Genomic DNA, 12,819 nt, shown 5'->3' on the forward strand with positions numbered 1-12,819 from the left:
GTTAAAATAAATAATTATGAGTTCTTTTTTGAAGTAAAGAAATGCAAAAAATATGGATTTTGTTCTACTGACCGATTTTATAAAAATAAAATTTTGAGAACTCCTTATCCTTAAATGTTTTGATGTATTGTTTGTATTTATATTGCATAAAAAAATAGTTGTGCGAATTAAATCGAAAGCATATTTAGAACTCTTAAAAAGGAAGGGACGACTAATATTTTTTTTATAAAGATTTAAAACAAATTTCAGCTAATAATAATAAAAAATAAATATTTTTCTTCTTGTCTTAAACTTGTATTAATTTTTCAAACGTAACACAAAGAATTGATAAAAATAAAAGAATTAAAAAAATGTATAGCAGCCCAGGGTATCTATCCACAAAAGTTCGTTCAAGAAAGTATTGTTATTAAGACTGTCAGTTTAGACTCGTCAAAATAAATTATTATAATTAAAAAATACTCAATAGTTATGCAAATATTTTTAGGTTGTTTGCGGATTCCAATGTTCTTCAGAATTAACTTTTTAGAGACAGTGCTAGAGTTTTTTAAAGTAGGATTTACAAACATTTTTATAATTTTACCGTTCAAAAATCTTTTTCTCTTGGCGATGATATTTTAAAAAGCACACGTCGCGTCCTTCTCTAAAATTATCACTGCTCATTATAATTAATGTATTATTTATCATTTTAATAAATCACTAAAATCAAATAGTAGAAGCATGGCTTCTACTCGACAAATCATTTTTTTTTCAGGATTTTATTAAAATTATTCCAATAAAAAAATTAATAAATCAATACTTCTGATGTCTGCTTTAAAGCTTAGTTTTTTATTATGCAATTTTATTTTAAATAATTCATATTCATCTATTACAGATTTTGTGGATCAAGTCTAAACTTCTCCAAAATAATGAAACATGTTTTAATATAAAAATATATTTGTATATAAATACAAACAAATACACAATTTTAAGAATGATTTAAACTCAACATAACAAAAATACACGGTATTTTTTCATAATAATAATCACAACATAAATAGTTGAAAAATTAAAAAAAATCATAAAACATTTAAAATTAAACTTTTTATATAGATTAATAACATACGTTATTTATCAACAAATATATATCATATACAATTGAGTGAGTACCTTCACAACGAAGGGAATTCTTTTAAATTAAATACCCTCACTGTTAGATTCCTTTTTTTGTTCAATAGATGAATTATTCCAAGTTTGAATTTTCGCTGATCCAAAAATTATGTAAAATAAGTTCCCAAAGAAAAATACGCCTGCTGCTATTAAAAATACAATACCCCATTGATCTTTATTTGTCTAGAAAAAAAAACTAATTAATATAAAGAGACATTGAGAATGTACATTATAAACATTTGATAACACACATTGTCAGTAACAATAAATCCAACTATTAGTGGTCCCATTATGGATGTGATGTTCGCTAAACTGTTAGTAATACCCATTAATGTCCCAGCAAAATTCGGTGCTAAGTCTAAATGATTTGATAAAAATCCCGTTAATACTCCACTATTTAGGGTCAATGCAGTTGTCAACAAAACAATAGCACCTACTACTGATGTATTAAGGAAATATAAAGAAAAAAGAGCAAGTGCTCCGCCCCAGTGTGCTAAACTATTCCACATCTTTCTTTGATAAGTAGTTGTTAAATATTGTTTTTTGTTTATGAAGTCACTTATCCACGATATTACAAGAGTCATCAACCACATAGTCATATATGGAAGTGCAGACAAAAATCCGTTCTAGAAAAAAAATTCGTTCATTATTACTAAAAACCTGTATTCATTCATTAAATTTTTTCACTTACTGATTTTATATTAAATTTTAAAACGTAACTTAAATAACTTGGCATGTATGTTAATAGTACCCAAAATCCCCAATTTTGACTAAGATGAGCAATAAGTATCGCCCACATAGGAATCGATTTTACTATTTGAACCCATGGAGTTGGCAGTTTCTGTAAATATGATAGAACTAATTTTAAAATTAATACAGTAATAAAATAATAAAAAACAACAATATTAATAAAAAAAATAGAATTTGGTGTTCGACAAAAAAAAAAATATCTGTAAGTCGTCTAATATCTATGTTTCTTTATACAAAATTTATTCATTCGATATTATGTCATTATATAATATAAAATGGAATTCATTTGACTTCTTATAACCATTAAAATTTATTCATGACCTGAAATCATTTATTTATATAGTTTTTGTGTTCTTTTATGATGTAAACGTTATTTACCAACATAAAATTTACATACAAAAAAAAAATAGTAATTAAAAAAATTAATTGAATTTTAAATAATCCATCAATTTTTTTTATATAAATATCTTGGGTGTTTTATGTTAATAATATTAATATTTAATGTTAAAATAGATATTTACTTTATTAGTTAAAGTCAATTATTTAAGAATTATTTAGGTGTATTTATATTTTCTACAAATGTGAGGTAATATGTATAAATTGTAAATATTATTGAAAATTAATTCATTTAAATTTTAAAGGGGAAAGTGCACTTAGTGACATTTGTCAGTCGAATAACATTGCTCCCCATATATTTATTAATTAAATTTAGAAAAGTGTTAATAAAACTAACTTTAAAATTAAAACAGTTATCATTCTAACTTTAAACGCAAGGAGTGAGGGAATATGGGGCTGTTGTCCCCTTTTTTTGGCTTGGTAAATTTTCATAATCGTATATTATACAATTTTCATTTAATAAAATATTTAAAAAAAATATTTTTATGAAATGATATTAAGAATGCCAAGATTACCACTCTTCAGCACACTACCTGTTGAGCTGATAGTGAATCTAAATATTAAAAATTTATTGTGCCCTTCCATGAACAATTTTTGCGAGAGACCTTACTTTAATAATTATAATTTAATAAAATAAAATACATACTTGTGCTGATGTCGTGCTACTTAGAGAATTAATTATGTATTGTTTTTCCTCTTCGCTAATTGTTTTGTGTTCAGACGGACTATTGGCTCCGAATAAACACCAAATTAGTACCCATACTATAGACAGTGCACCAGTAACGTAAAAAATTGATGGCCAACCAGCAGTTGTTTCAGCTAATATACCTGCCACGGGTAATATTACCAATGGACCGAATTGAATGCCGCCAAACACAAAAGAAAATAAACGGCTTTTCTCTTCTAGTGGAGCCCATTTTGATAATAAAACGTTAATTGAAGGATATAAAAACCCCTAAAAAAGAATTGTGTGGTGTTAACTTCATAATTTTGAAAATATATCTAGTAAGGTTAAAAATATTGACCAAATTTTTAAGTGAAATAGCAAAAACATAAATTTACAAAAATTTATTATATATTTGAATATACATTATTATACGTTTTTCAGGTTATCTCCTTTTCTATTTGCGCATTGAAGCGATCAGACCTACCTTTCAACATAGCACATTTCAAATATATATATATTTCTTTTTTTTAGAAGGCATAAATTATGCACTATATATGAAAATTTTCTATAGTATGTACAATATAAGAGTTAAACTATTATATTTTTATCATATGTGCAAATTAGAGGGTTAATAATTTTTAGAAATTAAAATATTAGAATATAAATGAATTAGAAAGATAGTAAATAATTTAATTAGAAAAATGGTTAAATTAGATATGTCCCCGAAAGATTTTGTTGAAATAATGACGATTGTCATTATAAAAACAGCATACAGTTTTTCAAAAATCTGGACATGTTGTTTATATTTTACATATAAACACGTAAATAAGAATAATATTAGTATTTTTGAAGTGGGAAATTATGGAAAGGAATATCAACAACCGGTTTTATTCAATTTAATACAATATATAAGTATACGGGATTCCCTTTCTAAGTGAATATTGAGTTACTAATAACACGAATAGCTTTAATAAGTTATCAGCATAGTATACAATTCATAGAATTTATTTAGTGAGACTTCATATTAATACATCATTGCAACATAATATAAAATACAATTTTTAAATATTATTTATTTATGAAATTTACTCAACTTACTTGTGCCATACCTTGTACTACTCTATTCGCACACATTGCAATCTTACCTCCGTAAATAGCCGATACTGGTATTCCAATTGCTAAGATGCCATTGACAGTAATAGCGGCAGCTAAGAAATATTTGGCTCCGTATTTTTGAGCCATATGCCCAGCAAACACTTGGGTCATGAAATAACCCCAAAAAAATGATGTAAGTATCACACTTTTTGTTTGTTCATTCCAATCCAATACCTTGTTGGTAAAAAGAACTAATTGGTCAATAATAATAAATGTAAAAATGGGAAAGGTATATTTAGATAATGCCTAAGAAAAACGAAGGATTTTTGGAAATGGGCTTTTTGAAAAACTAGCAGTGGTAATATAAAGTGGGTAATAAATATTAGTCTATTATATCTATAGAACAGTGCATGATTTTGACGTTATAAAAGTAGGTATCAGCAAAAAAAAAGTTTCTTAACCTCTCTCGTTGTAAAATTCTGTGTACACCATTGGTGATGTATTGTTAAATATGATACTGAATATTTACTTAATTAAGAGACCGGCGATACACTCTTTGTAAAATACATAAAATACTTACATATTTTTCATTGGAACTTTGGTCAGTCATTGCTATTATAGCCACTGACAGATTAACTCTCAATGCATAAGCAATAATCATTCCTAAAAACATAAGCGTCACTTGTGTGTACCGTGCTCCCCATCGCGCTGAAAAATATTTAAAACTTGTTAAAGGACAATACATTATTTTGTATAACGTTAAATGTAATACACGTAAGTTACTGAAGTTTTAGAAATTGTTGTTTACTAAATTTTGTCACCAACACTGTAATTTACATATCAACTATTTTAATAAGTGAGGTATGGTCATAAGTAGGGAGGGAAACCCATCTAGTTCAATAATTATTCGTACCTAAAACGTTCAACTAATTTTTTATCTTCCATTTCATTACTTAATACCAAAACGTTCTATTTAATTTAAACATAAAGTTAACAATTAATTTAGTACATTATTTTTTTATGCAAAGCTACTGTTGGCCGTCTCCTTTCTTTTCAACAGAAAGTACGGACCGAGATAGCCGATTTTCTCGTTGTAGCGATTGCGTAACACAAACAGTACCTAGGTATTTAAAAGTCCCAATAAGTATATAATAAAAATTGATCGCTTGTGGCTAATATTATTTAAAATTAAAAATATTATTAATCTTAAACTAAAAACTATTAAACTCAAATAACCACAAAAAATTACTAAAAAATCGCGGATACGTATTTTGGAAACAATGTTACCATTATCAACGCTAAACACATACTCTAATTAATAATATTATCTATAATATTTTTTTAGTTTTTAATTAATAGTATTTTTAATATAGATCCAATAAGTATGACTGGACTCGGTCAATATTGCACGGAGTTCCTTTTTTATCTTTTCATTTCTATTCATTTACCGGTCGGCACACAGTAGTATACCGGCGTGTGGTCTAGGCTTCTGCTTCCAATCGGTTTACCGTGTCAATTGTCTTTTGACACAAGTGCTTTGTCGTTGTCACTTAAAATTACACAACCGCAATATGAAAATAATTCGCTGCGTCATTTTGGGTACGCTTCGGTCCACTTATTAAATAAGCAAGTCCGCTACTAATAATATTGATCTAGACGTTCTTGAACTTTACTGAGACAGTTTAAATGATTTTCTACGCAATGCAAAAATATCAGGATTAAGATAAAGTATGTCGAATGAAAAAGAGATTATTAAAAAATATTATTTCTCATAAAAAAATTGTGTTGATCCATACACTTTTCAATAGCATTATAACATTATAAAGCTAAAAATGTAAAAAATAAAATCGAGAATTTTCACATAAAAATAGCATTCGGTAGCCATTTTCACCGTGAAGACAAAATAAAGTGCATTACATTAGCTTTAATTTAAGATATATATAAAAGTGTCAGACTATCCGGAATACTTTCAAAAGTTAAGTGTAAAAGTAAATTTTTTGTGAAAAAGTTTTCATTTTAATTCCCCCTCTGTGGGCAGGTAAAAGGTCAGATTTATTATAAAAATTATATTGATTTGGTCATTTTTGAGAAAGTTATGGCAGTTTTAAGAAAAACTAATTGAAAAAATTTCGAAAATTAGCATTTTAAAATTTGTAATTTTTTTTTTAGAGGTTTCCCCCATTTACGGGGAACGAGGGAAATTTCTTGAATTTTTGACGGTAATGTTTTCAACTAGATACGATTTGTGATCTTTTGACGTATTGTTGAAAGCAATCGGTTCAGCGAGAGCTGAGAAAAAGTTGTAACAGATACAAAAAAAAAAAATAAAAAAAAAAAACAGCAGAGTAAAATTAATACCTTCTCAATTTCGCATTGAAGCTAAAACTGATTAAATTTTATTTAATCCGATTCATAAATAAAATGTTAGCATTGTAATTAATAGATATCTTTTTCATTTCATTTAATTAAATTTTATTTTCAAAGAATGTAATCGTTAATTTCTTTTTTCTTTATTATAAAATTCGCATGACAATACTCGATCTTATATCGATTTTTAATCTGTCCCGATTCAGCTCGCAACGTATAATCGTCTTGATAGAGATCGGGATCTTCTGCATAATGTAAGATAACGTTGTCTTAACGACAGACACACGCGCTTCCATATGTGTGTGACTCGGGTTTTTCTGCGAATCGTAATAAAGCGTAAAATAAAAAAATGTAAAGTAATTTTTATTGTTCGTAAATTACATAATTAAATTATGAGAGTAAGCGCTATGCGTTCACGTATGAAACGTCAATTATGCTGACCATTTGTATTATTACAGTAGTTTTGATAGTATTATAATAGCATACTACTATGACACTTAACTGGTTTTTTGGTTGATCGTAATTTTTACAATATTAAGAACTGATGACAATAATACAAACAATTATGTAGGACCCGGTCTTTAGTGAACGTATTGATTGGCAGTGTATTATACACTATCTGTCTAGCTTTATTGATAAGCAGTTTAACAGTTATCGACGACAGCACCTCAAGCGCACCAATAGATTTTATGGGCAGACAACTGGTTTAATCTACTTAATAATATTATAAATAACTAATCGAAATAGTAACTACAATTATTGCGCAATTGACAATCTATATAAAACCTGGTGGGAATTTCACTACTGTCTTCAGTGAACTATGTGCTCAAAATAGCTCTAAGCACAGAAGAAGTGAAGGAAACCTAGATGTCTCTTGAATGAAAAATAAAAATTAGGTTAGCAAATGAAGTCTTGCCGAAAATCCAATTTTCGACTGGTCGAGATCATTAGGGGTAATCAGTTGATACAATATATGTAATCATTTAGCACACAGAAAAGTAAGCAACGCAGAGATGATTTTATTTATAAATGGTGTTGACCCATTTATTCTTGATAAATTTCACACAAAAAAATGGAAATAAAAGCCAAGTACAAAATAAAAATGTAGTAATAGTGAGCTTGAAATCAGTGTTCGAATGTTATTTTTTTCGATGCTACGGTAAAAGGCGGCGTCAGATAAAAAGGATAAGATAGTAATACAGATAAAATAAAATCTTATCTGTGACAGTACGGTATCACGAAGATGACTTCAAAGTAGTATTGTGGCGGACGGTCACCGGCCGTGGGGTATTTGTTGAACTTTGTACCTCCGACATAATGTACACGATGATAATCAATCACTCAATTAGAACGGTGCTATCAAGATCGTGCACGTTACGGTGTTCCGTATGTCACAGAGCACCAAGCCCCTGTGTTTAACTGATTTTACCACTATTGTTAATGATTCTTCCCATCGTCCACGTAATTCATGAATGAGTACTGAGCCAGAAACTGGCCAAGTGTTAAGCAATGTAAATAAATGATCTTGCTTATGAAAATACGATTGAAGTTTATAATCTAAAGAAAAAGTAAATTTATCCACAATTTAGATACAGAAAAGTAATCAGAAATTTATCATTTAGATACCTAATTGCCGCTTTCCCACAACCTGTTTTTTTTGTTCGCCAAAAAATTTTGCTATTCATCTCTAATCACTTTTTTTTTTTTGAGAAAAGGGCACTATAACCATCTTAACCCCTAGTTGTGCTATAGTTTCACGCCTACCGAGCTTACCCATTTTGTAGAGTATGCTGAGCATACTATACTCCTTTATATAGTAACTGGTAAGAGTACTATTCCAGACACAGCTATAGGTAATAGGTAGCTTTGTTCTCTAAAAATCTTATCTGTGGTTCCAAATTTACAATCTTAAAATATTAATAAAACAACCCAGTACAGGGGGGTCGTGGCACANTAAAAAAACCCAGCACAGGGGGGTCGCGGCACAGTGGTGACGTGGCATAGTTGGATCAAGTATAATGATATCTGACAGTGATTAAAATCACTATAAAAAAAAAACGCTTCGATGCAAATCTTTAGATAGTGTTTAATTTTAAAAAATTGGTGGATCATTCCAAAAGCTACATGATCTGCTAGTTCCTTATTAATATCCTGATTAAGATAAAGTATGCCGAATGAAAAAGGGATTATTAAAAAATATTATTTCTCATAAAAAAATTATGTTGATCCATACACTTTTCAATATGTCATAGCATTATAAAGTTCAAAATGTAAAATACAAAATTGAAAATTTTCACACAAAAATAGCATTCGGTAGCCATTTTCACCGTGAAGATAAAATTAAGTCCGAAATTTTTTTTTTTCATAATAAAGTATACTACATTAGCTTTAATTTAAGATATATATAAAAGTGTCAAACTTTCCGGAACACTTTCAAATTTTAAGTTGAAAAAGTTGTCATTTTAAATCCCCCTCTGTGGGCAGGTAAAAGGTCAGATATGAAAAAAATATATACCAAATAATAGGTAAAGACATCATGCATCTATAAAAAAAAAATTATATTGATCCATACATCTTTCAAAAAGTTATAGCATTATAAAGTTAAAAATATAAAAAAGAATTTTTTTACAAAAATCGTATTTTTTTTATTAACTTTGATGTCTGTTTTCGCATCGAAGCTAAAAAAAATAATAATAACCAATTCATATGATTATTGATTTGAAGATGTGCTATGAAAATATTTAATGCCGGACTGGCCCATCTTCCCCTTTTTTTAAATATTTAACTGTGTAGATATTACTTTGATAAGCAGATAGTGTTGAGAGGGAGGAGAGTGGAACTTGGCCCCTTTTTCACAGTTCAATTTTTGTTAAAGATATATCATTCCTTTTTGTTGGCTTATGCAAGCAAAATACATAATTCTTATGAGCTACTAAAATATCAGAACGAATGACTTTTAGCTTTAAAGTTTTCAAATGAAAGTTGGATTTTATTAGTGTGAGACAGTTTATTTTTAAAATTAACAGTTTTCACCATTTACATTACATTTATATCTACATTCATAGATTTTACCATTTACTTGCACTATAAGACTTGCCTTTCTACTCAATTTCACATTTCTATCTATACAAGAAATGTCTTATAATTTTTATGACGAGTCAATCATAAAAATGATAACTTTGAATGTTTCTCATTTTGAAATGGTTTAACATTAAGGGCTACATTTTTTACAGTGTTCTTAAGCTAATAATGTCTAATCTATGTTTTAAATATTATAAGCCTTTCTTAATAAAAAAAAGACGTATGGAAGTTAGAAAAACTGAGAAAATTGTTTCGTGCAAAAACACACTAGCATTACTAGAACCTGGCGCACTGCCGTACGTTCGGATTATGATGACAAATTGTAATTGTCACAAATCATTCACTTTATTGATGAATAGCTGTAGAGAAATCTGTCAACCTAATACTATCTATGGTCACAATGTGCATTTGTTTTTTTAGGACAGCATGAAACACTTTCATACGTTTCATGTTCATAATATTAACTATGAAAATGTACGACAAAATAGTGCCCGACGTGCATCGTCTGAACCCGACCGAGTTGCCGGGGACTAAAATCTTTTTGTGGTTTTCAGGGCATTGCACTTCTACACTTCTATATACATAAAATTATATAATTTTTGATTTTTAGATAGAAAAACATAAAAGACAAATGAAAAAACATTTTAAAATTAAAACATATCGCATATGTTTTAGTTCAATATATTTTAAAACGGGTCGTTGTCATAAAAAAAAAACTTTCTGACATGATCTATTGCCATATTCAAACTTTAATTTTACTTATGTTATTAGTCGGAATTTTTTTAATTAGATCGTAGTCAACTGATACGTAGTTAGAATTTCATTTGGGTGGTAGAGTAAAAAATAATTTTTCTTTTTTAGTTACTCAATACTATAAACTTAACTTAATATATAAAATGTACGTTTAAATATTTTCGAGGGGGTTATTCACTTCTCCTGAATACACGTCGAGTTGTTAATGGTATATAGAAATAAGTCTATACTCCCTCGTACCCTTGAAAAATATGAAAGCGATGGGGGCTTTACCTCATTTGACAATTAATAGATTTGCTAAGACCTCATAAAATCTAGCAACGGCATTGAATAGCAGGTATATACAATTCATTATATACCCAAAACTTAAAAAAGAAAATACGGAATATGTTAAACATAGAATTATTTAGATCGTAACTATATCTTAAGATTAAATAAATATTATTGAATTCTAATGAAAAATTAACATAATTGATGAAATGTAGTGAATATCACATTTACAAATATTTAAAATTATTTTCTTCGTAGCATAAAAAATTTAAAAAATGTATGACTTTAAGAATCGTCAGTATATTAAATGAAATTACTTGTGTAAGATATTTCCTGTTTTTCGTGGTTCATTGTATGATTTTTATCACAAATTAAAAAATATTAAATTTTGGTTTTCTCGTTCTTTTAAATAAATTATATACAATTAAAAACAAAAGTATGACTGAGAAAGTAATACCAACTGTTATTAAATATTTGTATACGTCAATGTTCTACAACATCCGATAGAGTTCCACTACCATTTTAAGTAATGGAATTACCAACAATCATTGATTGCCATATCATTTAATAGATTACAACTAACTTCATTCAGATTATACTGCTATAGGCATATAGGAAAAAGGCGAACTTTGACGTGTTAGACTATAGTTTTTAATGGAAAATATGATAGCGGTAAGTAAGAAAATTAATGATTATTACGTTATTGCATTATTTAAATTAATAATATCTAGCTGTATTAAAATAAATATTATTCTACTCAAATAAGTGCTATATGAATGCTGATAATAAAAAAAAATTAGATTACATTAATAATCACATAGTAATATAAATGATCTATTGATTTATCGTTCTTTACTCAGATTGCTGTAAATTTGATGTATAATGGTAATTGAGGGTCAATGATGTCGTGCTCAAATCTCTTACTTAAATTTTGTCAATTAGCACTCAAACAATTTTAATAATGTTTCTTTTTTTATATAAAATATAAATAATGATCCAATAATTTCGTACAATAGAAGAACTTATTTATGATATACATCAATCATTACAATGTAAGGGTGTCAACTTAATTTTTTTAAATGGGAATACATATTTTATAATACAAATAAATGTGTGGGTTTTTTTTAATAGTAGTTTTAGTTTTACCTATTATCGAGGTAGACATAATTTCCATGCACTTAGAGCTATTGGTCCATTGTGTGCACCTCATACTGAATTGTCTTGATTCGGTTTATCTGGTTCTGATCCAACATAAGTGTTTTCTTCTCCTTTCCTGGCTACAAAGTCAGCATTTTCATTTCCAGTGACACCGTTGTGTCCTGGTACCCACGCTAGTATAACTTTGTTGAACCTCGATAGTGATTCTAAAGTTTCCTGCATTCGACGATAAACTTTGAATTCACCTGATCATTACAGAGTGCTTTCAAAGCTGCTTGACTGTCACTTAAGATAGTTATCTTCCTATTCTTGTATATCAGTAGGTTCTGAGCACCTACCAGTATCGCCATCACCACAGCTTGGAAAACGGAGGGTGTTGTGCCCAATGATATACTGACATATATTTGAGGTTGTAGACCCCAAATGCCAGTTTCTTAAATGCAAGTCACATTAAAAAGTAAAGGAGAGATTGTTTTGCTTATATTTTCTAACAGGTATGGTAGGAGAGGAAGAGTTGTATCTTTTTAATATCCAATATTTACTCTCTCTTTTTATTCAGTAGATTAATATAGATTAAAAGAATATAGATAAAGATAAATAAATCATGCATATTTTTTAAAACTTATTTTACATATTTTTTTAGCTAAGTAAAAAATAAATTACTATAATTTTTAATTCGCAAATATTTTACGTAGATGTTCTGAACTAATATATTGAAAAACTTTGTAGATAAAAAAAAAAAATGTCTACCATTAAAAATAGCTTTACTACACTCATTAGTAAAAGAACTATTGCTGCCCTGGATTGCATTACGTTATAAAAACCATTTTATTCAAATGTAAATGGTGATAACCTAGGTTATTAAATTTTACAGAGTTCATGTTTATGTGATGAGTTTCAAATAATTCAGTAATACCAGTTCTTTACAAAAATTTACTCATTTAAATTTTTTATAACAGTATGTACAACCTATATCATTAAATTAATAATTCTATTTTTAGTATTTCGAAATAAAATAAAATAACATTTTTAATTTAATTTTAAATTTAACACTTTTTTTTGTTAAAAATAAATGTTTATACTTATCATATTTAATTTTTCAACAAGTATAAAGATATATATATGTGGGAAAATGC

General features: G+C 28.0%; 1 protein-coding gene across 3 annotated transcripts; it reads right to left on the reverse strand.

The window, feature by feature from the left end:
• Window positions 1-913: 913 nt before the first annotated feature.
• On the reverse strand, window positions 914-12,646 carry LOC126901533 (putative inorganic phosphate cotransporter). Of its 3 annotated transcripts, none has more exons than XM_050678037.1 (7): window positions 11,672-12,641; window positions 4,635-4,762; window positions 4,058-4,288; window positions 2,939-3,247; window positions 1,838-1,987; window positions 1,398-1,772; window positions 914-1,329 (listed from the first exon to the last, which is right to left on the reverse strand). In XM_050678037.1, exons 1-7 carry the CDS (start codon window positions 11,733-11,735, stop codon window positions 1,174-1,176), a joined length of 1,413 nt encoding a protein of 470 aa, XP_050533994.1. In that variant the 5' UTR covers window positions 11,736-12,641; the 3' UTR covers window positions 914-1,173. The 3 variants fall into 3 exon arrangements, with proteins under 3 accessions (XP_050533994.1, XP_050534001.1, XP_050534009.1); XM_050678044.1 differs by lacking the exon at window positions 11,672-12,641 and adding an exon at window positions 10,843-11,040; XM_050678052.1 differs by lacking the exon at window positions 4,058-4,288 and having other exon boundaries at window positions 11,672-12,646.
• Window positions 12,647-12,819: the final 173 nt, after the last annotated feature.

The sequence above is a fragment of the Daktulosphaira vitifoliae genome, unplaced genomic scaffold, assembly GCF_025091365.1.
Source record: "Daktulosphaira vitifoliae isolate Bord-2020 unplaced genomic scaffold, ASM2509136v1 Scaffold_1, whole genome shotgun sequence".
NCBI classification, from domain to species: Eukaryota; Metazoa; Arthropoda; class Insecta; order Hemiptera; family Phylloxeridae; genus Daktulosphaira; species Daktulosphaira vitifoliae.

Excerpts from the sequence above, each read along its gene's own strand:
- LOC126901533 (XM_050678037.1), bottom strand. The coding sequence starts at position 11,735 with ATGAGGTGCACACAATGGACCAATAGCTCTAAGTGCATGGAAATTATG. Across the intron at positions 4,289-4,634 it reads AAAGTTCCAATGAAAAATAT|GTATTGGATTGGAATGAACA; the intron begins GTAAGTATTTTA and ends TTTACCAACAAG. Across the intron at positions 1,330-1,397 it reads GATTTATTGTTACTGACAAT|ACAAATAAAGATCAATGGGG; the intron begins GTGTGTTATCAA and ends TTTTTTTTCTAG.